This window comes from Scardinius erythrophthalmus (genome assembly GCF_964197995.2).
Source record: "Scardinius erythrophthalmus genome assembly, chromosome: 7".
Classification (NCBI taxonomy): Eukaryota; Metazoa; Chordata; class Actinopteri; order Cypriniformes; family Leuciscidae; genus Scardinius; species Scardinius erythrophthalmus.
This window is the reverse complement of record NC_138227.1, coordinates 6,080,617-6,097,344: the sequence shown is the minus strand read 5'-3', so window position 1 is coordinate 6,097,344 and position 16,728 is coordinate 6,080,617. Positions and strand designations below refer to the sequence as shown.

General features: G+C 42.1%; 1 protein-coding gene across 1 annotated transcript; it reads left to right on the top strand.

Annotated features, from left to right (window-relative positions):
* Positions 1-9,382: 9,382 nt before the first annotated feature.
* On the top strand, positions 9,383-11,804 carry LOC308693441 (uncharacterized protein). The gene is made up of 2 exons (XM_081370341.1): positions 9,383-9,617; positions 10,782-11,804. The coding sequence occupies exons 1-2, from the start codon at positions 9,533-9,535 to the stop codon at positions 11,633-11,635; spliced, it is 939 nt and encodes a 312-aa protein (XP_081226467.1). The 5' UTR covers positions 9,383-9,532; the 3' UTR covers positions 11,636-11,804.
* The last annotated feature ends 4,924 nt before the right edge of the window (positions 11,805-16,728 follow it).

Here is a 16,728-nt window from a genome sequence, read left to right as displayed (position 1 = left end):
AAGAGAGCCAGAGCATAAAAGAGACAGAGGAACAGTTTTAATTTTATTGTATCCCTTCCGGGACCATAAATGTGAGACGTTCAAACTGACCAATCAGTTAATTACAACTTCCCCCAACGTATTAAAGGTGTGACAATTCATTGACCCCAGTTTGGCCTACAGGCCTTGATCACTAACAGCACCTCTGTGCCTTTAGGGACTCCAAACAATAAAAACAAATGTCTTTGTTCATTTTCAAATATCTTGGATTATTTTCAACCCAACATCACCATAATGAATGAGCTGAAAACAGGGAACTTTTGGAGACAAAGAGGTTTTTCAGCAGCAGTTTAACATGATGGCCCTGTACTTTTTAAATGCAGATTGGATAAAAACACAGTGATCACAGTTCACACCTGCAGTGAAGCCCCTCCCACAACAATTCACCAATAAATACTGGGAATATTCCCATCATCCTACAAGAGAAGGACAAACTCCCTTTAACTGACTGTTAAAGATGGAGTTTATTAAAGAGGAGATTGAAGACATGAGTGATCCAGAACCATCCAGAATAAAACATGAAGATACTGAGGAACAAATAGGTTGGTGTCCATTCTTGATTCTTCATTGTTGACTGATTTGGTAGATGTGAATTAATAAGCAGTATGGATGATAAATGATAGAGAAATACATCCTAATTTTATAACCTTGTATATAGCAGTTGTCAAACATTTTTTTACTATATTAACAATGAATGACAGAACAAAACTTTGCCACATAAAATATCTGATATATGATCTCTGTTGCTTTCTGCTATTAAATAAGGGTTCACTTGAACTGATTCTAACTGTATTTCTGTGTATTTTAGACCAGGTGAGAGTGAAAGAGCAAAGACAAGAACTGAATGAAGTGGAGGAGGAACATCATAACTTTACAATTCAAAGAAAAAAAGTCAAAAAGACGCACACCTGCACTCAGTGTGGAAACAGTTTCACACAGAAAGGATACCTTAACAGACACATGAGAATTCACACTGGAGTGAAACCGTATACATGCACTCAGTGTGGAAAGAGTTTTTCTCAAGCATCAGGTCTCAGTAAACATCTGCGTGTTCACTCTGGAGAAAAACAATTTAACTGTGATCAGTGTGGTAAAGATTTTATTTCATTATCAAATCTAAAAACGCACCTGAAACTTCATTCAGGTGAGAGGCCTTATGTGTGTTCTCTCTGTGGAAAGAGTTTTTCAAGGCTCGACAGTTTTAAACTGCACCAGAAAACACACAATGAAGTGAGAGATCATGTGTGTTGTGACTGTGGGAAGAGCTTTACCACAGCAGGCAATCTGAAACAGCACCAAAGAATTCATACTGGAGAAAAACCTTTCAAGTGCTCAAATTGTGACAAGAGTTTCACTCAGTCTGGAAATATGAAATTACATGAGCGAGTTCATACTAGTGAAAACCCGCACGACTGCACTCATTGTGAGAAGAGTTTCAAACATAAAAGAAGCCTTCTGACTCACATGAAGATATGTCGTAAGAAGTCGTCACAATGAGCAACATTTCATTTTCATGTCAAATACATTCAAGTAAATGGTGTGAGATGAACAAAATATGGAGTTGGTTCCAAAAGCACAGTATCATCTAGTTCTTCCAGAAAGATTCGGAAGGCGAGATTATATCACAATGACATTTATTAACTAATAGACCAGAAAATGAAAACAGAAATTTGAATGATAAAGTTATTTGGCACAACCGAGCCCCCCGGGGAGGTGAGGATAGGGACCATATTGGTGGTGGTGGAAAGGATGGGGGTGAATGTTTGCGTCATCATCTGCGAACTCAAACTTGTAATTAATAATGTTTTATACTCTAGGTATTAGATAGTGATTGGATAACCAGAAGTAATGAGTTAGTAGTTAGACCTATTGGTCTAGGGGTATCGAAGAGATCTTTATGATTCGAGGCTTTTATTTTGAAAGACTTGCATAAAAACTATCGAGACTTCTGTCAGACCCATTTTACAGAGCCCGAGAAAAACATGTTGTCCTTATTCAGTATCTACGGTCAGAGATGTTGTAAAACTATATGCCAGTGTCATTGTTGTAATGTTTTTTTTTTTTCGTAACTTGTTGTGAAATAAAAAGTCTCTCACCTTAGGAATACACACTTTCTTGTCTTGTCACTGTTGTCAGCCGTTATACTGCAAATACAGTGGTGTGCACTGTATATCACTTCGACATAAAAAATGATGACTAGCATGCAGCGTCATAATTATGTTGTCAATTAGCAAGTCATTAAATTAATAAAAAGGTACCAATAAATTACGTAACTGGTACATCATTTGTTAACTGGGAAGGATTTGCATGCAGGAATGATGTTCATTCTATTCATCCGTATGTTTCCATATGTTTCATTAATAGTTATTGTGTATTTAATGTTGTTTCCACCCCAAATTGCCATTTCACTTTGTGTTATTTTGTACATTTAATTTTTGGTGGCTCTACCAACGTTTTTGTATTAACAAAAACTACACTGGTAAAAAATTACATGATCAATAAAAGCAGTGAATGTTAAACATACTGTAAAATAGAGTTGGTTGTTCCCATTTGAGGGAACTCGCGCTGGGTGGAGAATCAACACATTGGGGAAAAGCCTTCAGCGTGATGCGTCTGAAGCCTGTATGGAACTAGTCCAATCTCGATTGGTGTTAAGTCATTACGTCACTCGTGACGTCGCATGTGACGATGATGCGGAATCTATAAAAGGATGCCGGATCACAACAGCTTCAGCTATCTGTTTGCTTTCACCAAATCTGTTTTCTTATTTGGTGTTGTCTGTCTGTTTTCACAAAGCACTCTCTCTCTCTCTCTCTCTCTCTCTCTCTCTATATATATATATATATGATTATGGCGAGTAAGGAGAATATAGACAGTGAGAGTCCCCTTGCCCGCGTTATTTGAGCGTTGTTGTTTGTCTGGGAGTGGCGCTGTCTGTGCAAACTGTGATCTGCTGCCACTGAGAATGCTCCGCTCCCACCTGTTCGATGAATCAGGCCAGGCTCGCGCTCCCTGTGGGTCAGGTCCCATGTCTGTCGAGGCAGCGCAGTGCCTACACACGGGGATCGCAAATGGAGCTGGTGGATGATGTTGAGACGGCTTCGGCCCTTTCTAGAGGTCTGCACGGGCTTTAAACTGAAGCCCGAACCCGGACCGTACCCGCGATCATTTAACCCGACCCGACCCGACCCGACAATTACATTTACATGTTAAGCCCGAACCCGACCCGAACCCGAGGTCCACTCTGTTTCTAACACCAGCCTACCAAGACTACCATTTTTGCAATAGTGTAATGATTGCTTGAAACGGTAAGGCCATCCTTAAAAATATTTTGGTTTGCCGTAACAGCCAAAAAAAGGTCGGTAGGTCGGTCTGAATTTTTTTTTTAACTGAACACCGAAGAATAATATTATAGCGGTGGTAACGTGTTCATGTAACAGCTAAAAGCTGTCAGGGAAAAGTAGCCTAATGATTAGTATGTCAAATATATCAAGGACATTTCAATTGTTTATTAATAAACAAGTGTTTTCTGTGTCAAAGATAAATTTGACGATGCTGATTCGCGATCTTCGCAGTAAACGCGCCAGAGAGAAATTCACATTTCATTAAGCAGAACACAGTCTGTTTTCTTTCGTTTTGAATTGTTTTGTTTAAAAGTACACATTTCATGCTTTCTATATATAATATATGTCTCAAGTCTGAGAGGCAAGTAGCTTATAGCCTATACGCTGTGTTTCGGACCAGCTCCAGTTCACGCGCCGGCGACACCGTGTCCTGATTATATTGCCTGCTATAGCCTATTTAGCCTCTTATTTATTAAATTCAAGAAATTGAATAATGAAAAATTGATTAAAATTAAGATACAATTAATACAAAACGAAATTCACTTTAAAGACAGGCTTTCTAAAAAACAAACTTAATGAAGTGGTCAAAATTATGTCTGCCCACTCCATTTGTCTCCCGATATTTTCGGGATCATCTTATCTTATTCATGCTTTTCACTTTTCATATAATCTCAACAGAAATTTTAAAAATATATATATTATTTTTATTTAAACATGAATATAAAACTAAATCGTTTTTTAATGACTGGGTTACAACACATAGGCCTATTAGCCTACAAATAAATTTAATGTCGGTGCGTCTTGCCGGTGAGCATGAGGAGGGAGAGAGAGCCTACAATTTTAGATCACTCATATTATTTTGCTCGATATGCCAATTCTTAATATTTGATGTTTTAATGCCTGTTTGAGATCTCTGTGAAAGTTTTAATTGTAGTGCCGCTTTCAGAGCTATTTACACAAATATATCCTTCTCAGTATGAGTTATGAAGGAAGAGAACGGCATCGACAGTCTGTGTAGCCTATGCACATTGCACATCTGCGCACGCATGTAGGCTACTTTCTTTCTCGCGCGTGCCGGTCACCACAACACAGAAAGCAGGCAAAGCACACGGCGGCACGCAAACTATATATAGCCTATTTATTTTTTCTTACAAACCCGAATCCGACCCGAACCCGAGGCTGTTCATTAAACATTAACCCGAACCCGACCCGAAACCCGCACATTTTTCGGGACCCGTCGGGCTCGGGTCGGGTAGCAGACCTCTAGCCCTTTCTCAGCATACAGCAGCCAGCTCCATTGGGCTTGCGCTCGGGTCGGAAGCCCAATGGATTTGGCTTCCTGAAATTTAGACACCTGGAAAGGTCTTCAAAATATATCTCAGAGGGTCCTGCGCACAGTGGAAAAAGGGTACAGAATTCAGTTTGAGTATCGTCCACCGAAATTCAGCGGGGTGGTTGACACGCTTGTCAGCCCCGAGCAGGGTCGGGTCATGGAACAAGAAGGTCAGTCCCTCTTAGTAAAGGAAGCCATAGAGCAGGTTCCTCTTCAAGAAAGGGAATCCAGGTTCTACAGCCGGTACTTCATAGTTCCCAAAAAAGAATGGGGAGTTACGCCCTATAATAGATCTCAGGGTGTTGTATCGGTCTCTGAGGAGGTTGAGATTGAAAATGCTAACCATACCTATTATCGTGAGTCAGATCAGTTCCCAAGGACTGGTTTGTCACGATAGATCTAAAAGACATGTATTTCCACATATCCATCCTTCCCCATTACAGGAAGTTTCTGAGGTTCACTTTTGGGAGAAAAGCATATCAATACCGAGTTCTTTCATTCGTCCTAGCATTGTCACCTTGCACCTTCACGAAATGCATGGATGCTGCTCTAGCTCCACTGAGACTTCAGGGCATTTGTATTCTCAATTACATCGACAACTGGCTCACACAGTCAGAGAAGATGGCGGTTCAACATCGAGATGTTGTTCTGAGCCATCTGAGGTGCTTGGGTTTGAGACTCAAGGTCAAGAAAAGTTCACTAATTCCTCTTCAGAGAATGACATTCCTGGGGGTAGTGTGGGATTCAGTTACGATGCGGGCACAGTTGTCTCCTACTCATATAACCACCATCTTGACCACAGTCACAAGTATCAAGCTAGTCCAGGCCATCACTGTCAAACATTTTTTAAAGGGTTTTGGGTCTTCTGGCAGCAGCGTTCAACATAATACATTTTGGCCCTGCAGTTGTGGCTAAGGACCAGAGGGTTTTCCCCGAGGGGGAACCCATTTTGAATGATCAAAGTAATGTGCAGATGCCTTTGTTCCTTGGTCATGTGGAAGAAACCATGGTTCCTGTCCCAAGGCCCTGTGTTGGGAGCACCGTGTCAGAGAAAAATAGTGACCACTGATGCGTCCCTCACAGGCAGGGGAGCGGTCATGGAGAGCCACTATCTCTTGTGGCACATCAATTGCCTGGAGATGTTGGCAGTATGTCTGGCTCTCAAACATTTCCTTCCAGACCTCAGAGGCCATCATGTTCTAGTACGGACAGACAATATGTCGGTGGTCTCATATATAAATCGACAGGGGACCTGAGATCATGCCCTCTATGCAGACTGGCGCACCAGGTCCTTCTGTGGTCCCAGGGCAAACTACAGGCGGAAGTGGATCTGATCGCCTCTCACGAGGACACCCACTCTCCGCTCTGGTTTTCCCTCACACATCCTCGGCGTGGCCAAGGCAACGTCTTTACGCATTTCCCCCGATCGCTCTGCTCCCAGGGGTTCTAGAGAGGGCCCGGCCGCACAGGATCAACTTGCTCCGAGGAGCCCCATACTGGCTGGTCCGAGTATGGTTTTCAGACATAATAGCTCTCCTAGCAGACCCTCCGTGGCAAATCCACATCAGAAGGGACCTTCTTTCTCAGGCCGAGGGCACAATATATCACCCTCGGCCGGAGCTGTGGAAGCAGAGGGTCTGGCCCCTGAGGGGGACCAACTCATAAATGCTGGTCTCTTAACTGTGGTTGTTGAGACCATCTTAAACTCTAGAGCCCCCTCCACGAGGAAATTGTATGCATTAAAATGGAATGTATTCACTTTATGGTGCAGATAACATCGCAAGATGCAACGTGCTAAGACAGTGATTGTCAGAAATCGGAAGGTCTCCTTAATGATGTGCCCCATGCTCCATTCATTAGTGCCTTCGGTTTGATCTATCCTAGAGTAGCTTTGCGGAAACACCAGACTACACATTTAATCTACTAGGAATAATGATTTCTGAAAAATGCAGAATAAATCATGATGTAACATTTATTTGTCAGGTAAAATGTATCATGCCAATTACACAAGTGATTAAAAGACAATTCAGAAATAATACATACATGACACCAATTACTCAAAGATGACTCTAAAAGTAAGCAATGCATTCCTGACAGAGACATAAAGTGATGTGTGAGTGTTTTCCAACGGGAAAACACTGACACAGCACTGTATGTTTAACGTCGGCGGGTTGAAGAAGAAGACGAAGGTCAAGCGAAGATACAAAATACTCAATATTTATTTCCATAGGCAAAATCCAAACAAACTCGAAACAGTGTGCTAGTTCACAAACAATAACCGACCTCGACATGAGTGAGAAGGGGAACTTAAATACAGAGGTGATAATGACACGACAACAGGTGATGGTGATGATGATGGGTGAACACAGGTGAAGAGGATGATGATGACGATGTGCAGGTGAAGGTGATGATGGAGGATTCTGGGAAGTGTATTCCAGACACAGACGAGGAAGAAGGCGGTGAATGTGACAGTATGGGGATTTTCTTTGGTTACAGGTTCCCAAAGACTGCTCTGTAACTTGCCCTTAAATACCCAGACCAGAACAACAAAAGAGTTGTTTTGGGGTCAATTCATGTACCCCAGTGGGTAACACCTGGTTTAGGGGGAGAGGGGAGATATCTTGAAGAGACATCACCCAAAGAGGAGAACAGGATTTTCGTAAGTTCTCAATCTTTATCATTATATCAGTGACTGCAATGAAAATAAGACCATTTTACCAATCGCACTGAGACATTTAAAATGATTTCCCACAAGCTTCCCCTTCTGGAAGTGACCTAACGAAGTGACTCTCAGATACCTCTTGGTTATCTTCAGATCCACTGTTATGCTGCTCAGAAACTTCACTTTTTATCATCAAGTCATTATATTCTGAAGCATTGTGGTGCTCCCTCCATTTGTGTGAATTGAATGGGTAGTAAATATTTGTCTGGCTATTACAATTTCTATAAGGACAAGTGACCATTTCATTTTTTTTTAAATGACTTCGGAGGTGACAGAACATGTCCTGTTCTACAAATGGCTGCTTCAGTGTGCACAAAGGACAGTGGAATTTGGTAGACTTTTCACAGCCATGTGTCTTTTGCTTCTCGGGATGAAATCTTGTCAAGTGTATCTTCAGGGAATTGTATGATTTGAATATACACATGCAACCTTCATACAGACATGGTATGGGACATACTGTTGAATGTACAAAATGGTAAAGTCTGTAATGTTTTAACAGACTTTGTCTGGCAGAGCAGAGAAATGGGCATAGCTTGCATTTCAAGAGCATGACAGTGATCTGTTATTGAGAAATTCAAATTAGAAAACGTGACAAGCATTCAGCTTTGTCAGTCATTTTAACTAACACTATCAAGCCAATCTGTCATTTTAACCTGAATTACGTGTTTTCCTGAGCTCTAGACTTTATATAATCGGCCGTTTTGAATTCGAGCTTAGGAGGGTTTATACTTTTCTCTTTAGGTTTACCACATAAAATGTCAGTCTCCTTTGTGTCAAATATGCAAAATGCACAGCATACGTTTCTCTATGCCGAACTGTGAAGAAAAAAAAAAGATTAATTTTCCCCTGTTAAAACTGTAGTTTACTCACAGTATATTAAACAATATAATAGGTTTGCTTTTTGTAAGATACCTTTTTTTTTTTTTTGCCACGTGAATGACGGTCAGTGGTTGTCAATCTCCTCACTCTTTCTAATTTACTTATCATATTATTTTTATTTTCAACCATTAACATAAACTAGATTAAATTAATTAAATTCAACATAAATCTTTAGAGTTAAAATAACAACTAGGTTATTCATAACTTATTCAGTTTAAGTTCTGCTTAATGCATTGCAGTTTTTGAGTTAATATCAATTTTTTTATTAAGTGAAATGAACTTTTATTTTAAAATAAGTTAAATTAACTCATTTCGTTTAGTGACTTTCAGTGAGAGGTTTAATTTTCCCCTTCAATAAGTTTTGTCAATTGTTTTGTTTATTGGTCTTATTCTGGTTTCTCTTTCTAATAAACGTTGCATTCGGTTAGTCACTCAATTAATTATCTTGTGCTTCGTTCCCAGCCTTCTAATTTATATTGCATTGATAAGGAGTAATCACAAACTAAGACTGTTTAGTTGTGCTATCAATCAATATATAGGCTAGTAAATGCAAGGTTAAAATTTGGAAGTGACGATGATGTCTTAAAATGAATGGAGGGAGTCTTAAAAAGGTCTTAAAATGTATTCAATTTAACTCCATGATTCCTGTAAATATCGTAATCTTGTGCAGCAGTTGTCATTCAAACTTTTACTATTAGGATTACGAAACTTACCTTTGGTACATCAAAGATCTGATATTTGATAGATAGATCTCACTTGTTTTACTTAAATCAGGGTTCACTTCAATATTCACATTTATCCTCCATGAACTCATTCTAACAACTTAGACTAATGTTTTCATATGTTTATTTCAGACTAGATGGAGGGAAAAGTCAAAGACAAGAACTGAAGTTAAAGGCGATGATGCTGTAGTCTGTTGACACCAATAAAATGAGCTTAATGTGCCAATTTACAGAAGATCTCAGACATCACCATAATGAATGAGCTGAAAACAGGGAACTTTTGGAGACAAAGAGGTTTTTCAGCAGCAGTTTAACATGATGGCCCTGTACTTTTAAAATGCAGATTGGATAAAAACACAGTGATCACAGTTCACACCTGCAGTGAAGCCCCTCCCACAACAATTCACCAATAAATACTGGGAATATTCCCATCATCCTACAAGAGAAGGACAAACTCCAGGAGTAGCAGCTGAAATCTGTGTGACTGTTAAAGATGGAGTTTATTAAAGAGGAGATTGAAGACATGAGGGATCCAGAACCATCCAGAATAAAACATGAAGATACTGAGGAACAAATAGGTTGGTTATCATTATTGAATCTTCATTGTTGACTGCTTTGGTAGATGTGAATTAATAAGCAGTATATGGATGATAAATAATACACTCTCAGAAAAAAAAGTACAAAAGCTGTCGCTATGGTGGTACCTTTTCAAAAGGTACACTTTTGTACCTAAAGAGTACATATTAGTACCTTTTGAAAAGGTACCGCCACAGCGACAGCTTTTGTACCTTTTTTTCTGAGAGTGTAGAGAAATACATCCAAATGACCATAACCTTGTATATAGCAGTTGTCAAACATATTGTTACTATATTAACTAGGGCTGGGTGATAAAACGATAACAATAAGTATCGTGATAGACACGTAATCAATATTAATATTATTTTCTTCGTTGGAAGAAACCAGAGGTTTCGAAGCAAGTTTGATTGCATGAACAAAGGCACTCACTCTCTGGTAACCGCTAACAGCCGGTCATGTAACAGTGTGGTTACGCCATATCGTTGTCTCGTGTTGGATTCTTCAGTAACAGAATGAGTGCCGCAGCGATTGTTGATAAAACAGGAAAGGTCAGCTCGCCAGTATGGCAGTTCTTTGGATTTTATAAGTCTGACCGTAGTCAGAACAATGTTGTCTGCAAATTATGCAAGACCGTCATCGGTTTCTCTATGTTTATATTTAACACTTTGCACTAATTTATTACACTTTATTATGCATTTCTTACATATTCTTTAATTTTGCACCTTATTGTTAAGAGATAACTGTTAAGTGTTGTGATTTTAGTGTTTTCCATGGTTGTGTTGACATTTCTGCCTTTATAACTGAGGGGATTATAATCAGAGGAAGGTTAAGTTTAAAATAAAAATGTAATATATTTGTCTCCTGGTCCTTATTTTAAAGGTGCTCTAAGTGATGTTGGGTTTTGCTAGATGTGACAAAAAATGTTTTGGCCTAAAAAATGTGTGACATCGCTTAGAGCACCTTTAAATAGGTCATAAAAAATATCAATAATTATCGATATCGACCTATATGAAACACTTATATCGTGATACAGTTTTCAGTCATATCGCCCAGCCCTAATATTAACAATGAATGACAGAACAAAAAGTGAAAGATCTGATCTCTGTTGCTTTCTGCTATTAAATAAATGTTTACTTGAACTGATTCTAACTTGATGTGTATTTTAGATCAGGTGAGAGTGAAAGAGCAAAAACAAGAACTGAATGAAGTGGAGGAGGAACATCGTAACTTCACAATTCAAAGAACAAAAGCCAAAAAGACGCACACCTGCACTCAGTGTGGAAAGAGTTTCTCACGGAAAGAAAACCTTAACATACACATGAGAATTCACACTGGAGAGAAACCATATACATGCATTCAGTGTGGAAAGAGTTTCACACATAAAGGAAACCTTAACACACACATGAGAATTCACACTGGAGAGAAACCGTATACATGCACTCAGTGTGGAAAGAGTTTCACACAGAAAGGAGACTTTAACACACACATGAGAATTCACACTGGAGAGAAACCATATACATGCAATCAGTGTGGAAAGGGGTTTTTTTGTTCATCAACTCTCAGATATCATCTGAATGCTCACTCTGGAGAAAAACCATTTAACTGTGATCAGTGTGGTAAATGTTTTATTTCATCATCAAATCTAAAAGATCATCTGAAAGTTCATTCAGATGAGAGGCCTTATGTGTGTTCTCTCTGTGGAAAGAGTTTTTCAAGGCTGGACGGTTTTAAACAGCACCAGAAAACTCATGATGAAGTGAGAGATCATGTGTGTTGTGACTGTGGGAAGAGCTTTACTACATCTAAATGTCTGAAACAGCACCAAAGAATTCATACTGGAGAAAAACCTTACAAGTGCTCATATTGTTACAAGAGTTTCACTCAGTCTGGAAACCTGAAATCACACGAGCGAGTTCATACTGGAGAGAAGCCGTACTACTGTACTCAGTGTGGGAAGAGTTTCACACAATCACATAATCTAGTGAATCATATCAAAAAGCATTGTTCTGTGTCACAGTGAGCAAATGTTTTGTTAGATTCACATAAAGTAAATGTGTAGTTAGCTTACTAGTAAACTAGTGTTGCTGTAAAATGCCACATGATTTGTGTTTTATATGTTAGAAAACTGTAATGAATATAGGAGAACAATTGAGTATGAATTTTTCTAATAAACCTTCTTCTGAAAACTCCCCAGAAATTGAATATATTAAAGAATGGTTGAATGCATTGATTGTAACAGATGAGGATGAAACAGAAAAAAGAGATGTTAATGTCATGGGCAAAGTTGAGATTTTTATGGACGATCTTATAGTTGAACACCTCCAGAGGGACAACACAAAAAGAGCTTGCAAGACGGAGAAGAAGGAGAGAAAGGTGCTGGCGAATGTCTTCCACTAATGCTGGGTACACACCAAAAGATTGTTTACATCTTATAAGATTTTCGAAATGTGATAGACCACAAACATGAGGACAAAAAAATCCTAGATTTAACCGTTTTGCTCCTATAATGTGTGGCGTGCCATGATGTGACAAAGTCAGCACACCACACACGAACAGATTTTCAACCAGAGTCTCGACTGTGAACACAGGAAATCTTGCAAGACTTCAGAATAAGCATGGCGGACGATATGCAGGAAGAAATTGCTATGATAGTGTTTGGAGTGATTTTCACAAAAAATGGTTTTCACAGAAAAAACATTGTACCCATCATTATATTGATACTTTGCAGTCACGTGATATCTGGCGGGCAACAAACGCGGTTAGTGCATCCAATCGCACAACAACTATCTGGCATGTCGTGTACACCTCAAAACACCAACTTTTGTATATTAAAACTGGCAACGTCCTGGCAAGATCCTTGATTCGTTTACTGGTTTTTGTTGCTAGAGAATGACTTCTTGCATGCCAGCCAGTACAACTGACGTCACGTGCAAAGTATCAATAGAACCTTTTATACAGAAAGATATTCATTCTTTATTGTCTTTATTTATTCTTAATTGGATTTATTGTCTCTTTAGGAATAGTTCTTTAATCCATCTATAGAACCTCGCTGAACCCTTAACACTCAGCTTCCTGCAAGTGTGTGTGTGAATGACCATGTCTTCCATCATCTCGCTCGAAGTTTATAACAGCACTTTGTGTTTTCTGTTCTTAAACCTGTCACCCTTAACGAAACTTAAAGAAAGCATATGTCTCAAAATCATTTTGCAATCTGATAAGTTATCATCTCGGTTCGGAACAGCTGCGCTTACCTGTCGTGAATGCTGTGATAGACAGCTGTCTTTCCTCATTCGACTGCTGTTTGGATTTCATGTGATTTCTTATTGTGGTTGTGATATTATGATAACTCAGTATCATTAATTAATTTGAGTAAAAGTAATTCCATTTTGTAATATCATTTAGTAAGATCATTTTCATCCAAGTAATTCTAAACTTCGCGAGGCAAATGACATGTTATATGATCAAATACAATCAACACACTCCACAGCGCCACCCAGTGCATCTAATTATAACTGCGAGTTAGTGCTTGGATTTGTCATGGATTCACAGCATTTACGCTGGTGGTAAATTCACAGCATTTACGCAGATCTACATGTGCGTGCCCGAACTGAACCATCTGGGGATGGAGTCTCCATTCTACAGGGAGAAGCCGAGACAGCTCGTCAGCCACATGTTTCAGGTCTCCCGGGATATAAATGGCTCGAAGCGACCTCAGATGCTTCTGACTCCATATGAGGAGGTGGCGGGCGAGTTGCGACAAACGGCGGGAGCGGAGACCACCTTGTCGGTTGATGTATGCTACTGTTGCGGTATTGTCTGATCAGACTAGTACGTGCTGACCCCTGAGCACCGTATGGAAGCGGTGCAGGGCGAGACGTACAGCCAGCAACTCGAGGCAATTGACATGGCAAAGGAGCTGGGGTCCTGTCCAGGAGCCCATGGCAGCATGTCCATTGCACATGGCGCCCCAGACCGTGGTGGAGGCATCTGTTGATACAACAATATGCCTGAAAACTCGTTCTAAGGGCACTCCGGCCCGTAGAAAGCTGAGGTTCGTCCACGGGGTGAAGGTCTGATGGCAGGTCGGAGTCACTGGGACACGTCCCTGTGTTCGCAAACTTGCTCTCGAGAGTGAGCTAGGATAGCCAGTCATCGAGATAGTTCAGGATGCAAACCCCGTGTTCCCGTAGAGGAACAAGGGCTGCCTCGACGACTTTCATGAAGACGCGAGGAGACAGGGCTAGCCCGAATGGGAGAACCGCGTACTAGTATGCCTGCCCCTAAAAAACAAACCATAGGAATGGTCTGTGTCAAGGTAGAATGGAGACATGGAAGTAGGCGTCCTTCAGGTCGATCGCTGTAAACCAATCCTGTGGCCGCACACATAGAAAATGCATTTGGCTGTGGCATCCTGAACGGCAGCCTGTTAAGTGAGCGGTTCAGGACGCGGAGGTCCAGGATTGGCTATAACCCACCGGATTTCTTCGGGACAATGAAGTAGGGGCTGTAAAGCACGGACCTCATTTCGGCTGGAAGGAAGTCTCGATCGCACCCTCCGCCAGTAGGGTGGCAACCACCGCTCTCATGATAGGGGCATTGCCACCGACCATAGTGGTGAAGCGGCCTCCCCTGAAGTGGGGAGGAGACCGTGCGAACTGAATCGCATAGCCGAGCCTGATGGTTCGGGAGACCCAGCGAAACAGGCTCTTGCCAGGCTCCCAAGAACTGTGCCAGCAGGGTCATGCAAACTACAGACGTACCCCTGGTGGGTGGTGCAGGGAAGCGGAATGACTGGCCCGGACGTGGGTGGCATAGCGGCCCGATGTGGGGGCACGGTCATTAGCCGCGTCCTGCCAGAGGAGGCCAGGGAAGGACCAGCGTTCCACGGGGCCGTGCTCTGGCAGGGGTCTGGCAACAGAGGGGGACGAGAGTGGCGAGGCTTGAGAGTGGCGCACACTGTCATCCACAGCCTCTTGGGGCTTGGAGGAAGGGGCATCAGTTCTTGAAACAAGAGATTCTCCCCTGGCCCTCCACCGGGGGAAGGAGTGGCCCTGCTACCAGCTCCTGAGAAGAACTGAGCCCTAACTCCAAGCTGCCCATCTCGAGAGTGCTGCTTAGCCTGGCGTTTGGCCAGCTAAGGGGTGGAGATGGGCAGTGCCACCCTCCTGCATCCTCCTCCTGCTCAGGGTCGGTGAAGGCTCAAGGGAAGGAGCCGCATGGAGGCGGCCTCGGCGGGAAGTAGACTAAGGAGACCGCACAGATGGATGACCGTTGGTGCAGAAGGCCTCAGTCCGCTTCAGGGGAGGTTCAAAGACTGTAGGGTACAGTCCTCAACCACACCGCCGAGGAGTCCAGCCTGGGACATGGGGGAGCTGAGAAAATTAATTCTCAGACCCCTCACATCAACCTGGCTGGGTTGATTCCTGGACCACACCTGTGGACATCACCTGGCCCAGGGATCACCTGGCCCAGGGACATCGGTACCTGACGCAGGTACCGATGTTGCCCGTAGAGCGAGGTCAGTAGTGTGCGTGGTTGATCGACCAGCCCGGACATGGGAGGCATAGCGTCCCTGCGTGGAGGCGTGGTCGATTTTCCGCATTCTGTCAGTGTTGGCCAGGGAAGGACCTGAACGCTGAACGCGTTGTTGTCTTTGGAGCTCTATCGATTTGATTTATAATTCTTGATTTTACTCTTTAAACTTACTTACAACAAACATTTTCTACTTTTCCTCACTGAGAAGCACTATTGCTCAAACCTCATAGTTACAACGCGAACTGTTGAGCAGACGTGTCTCAAGCCTGTTAGTGATTCTACGCTGGATACTCTTATAGGTTACTCCCGGGGATCACGGCTGAACGCGTCTTCTCAACACTCACTTACAAACATTTTTCACCTATCGTGCGTCTACTCTACACCCGTACCACTTAAAAGACGGATTATATCTAAGACGCTTGTCAGAAATTAGTATTAATTGATAGCATCACTGGTAGTGTCGTTGCTAACTTACTGTCCATCTGTTAAAATGGCGAATATATCAGATGCAAGTAGTCTACCTTTTGGTGCAGGTGAGGACACATTTGAGCTGCACGCGGTACAGTCTGAGCTGGAAGCTGTTGAGAAACAGATCCACGACCTTTTAGTGAGACAGGCCGAGCTGAGAGACCGGCGTTTGGCTCTTGAAACATCACGCGCTGATGCTCACAAATCAGAGATTAATGTTACTAACCGGCTGACTCCGACCTCGTCTACTCCGTGCGTTACTCGGCATCGGTCCCGAGCGCCAAGGTCGCGATCAGCCATGGTCTCGTTCACTCCGGCTCCAACACGCCACCACGAAGCCTGGATATTTCCGCAGCGGAAGACGCGAGTCAGGTCTAGACCAAGACCCTCTCCGACCCTCCCGGTTTTCGAGTTATCCACACAAAACCGCTTCTCCGCTCTTCGCGAAACAGAACGCGATGCTTTGATCATCGGTGATTCCATTGTTCGGCACGTCCATGCTACATCAGGTAAAAATAAGGTGCACAGTCACTGCTTTCCTGGTGCTCGTGTTTCTGAAATCGCTGCTCGCGTTCCCGAGATTCTGAACGATAACGAGCGCGTCGGAACTTTGGTATTGCACGCGGGAGTGAACGACATCAGGCTGCGCCAGACGGAAGTTCTGAAGAAAGACTTCAGGAATCTGATCGATACGGTACGCAGCACATCGCCTGATATAACGATCATTGTGTCAGGACCGCTTCCCACGTACCGTCTAGGACATGACAAGTTTAGTAGATTATTCGCGCTAAATGAATGGTTAACGTCATGGTGCAATGAGCAGAAACTGCTCTTTGTAAATAATTGGAATCTGTTTTGGGAGCGTCCTAGGCTATACCGTGCTGATGGCTTACACCCAAACAGATTCGGATCGGATCTTCTGTCAGATAACATCTCAAAAATGTTAAATACCTTTTGACTAGTAACCAAAAGTACAAATCATAGTCTCTGCTGCACCAAATTAACTGATATAAATACTAGTGTAGAACATTGCATAGAAACTGTGTCTATTCCTCGTTTAGTGCGATCAAATAATAAATCTACTGCAGGATCTAGGAAAAATCTAATTGT

Bases quoted from the DNA above. Each gene is read 5' to 3' on its own strand.
- LOC308693441 (XM_081370341.1), top strand. From the start codon at position 9,533: ATGGAGTTTATTAAAGAGGAGATTGAAGACATGAGGGATCCAGAACCA. The intron at 9,618-10,781 runs GTTGGTTATCAT...TGTGTATTTTAG, and splicing joins AGATACTGAGGAACAAATAG to ATCAGGTGAGAGTGAAAGAG.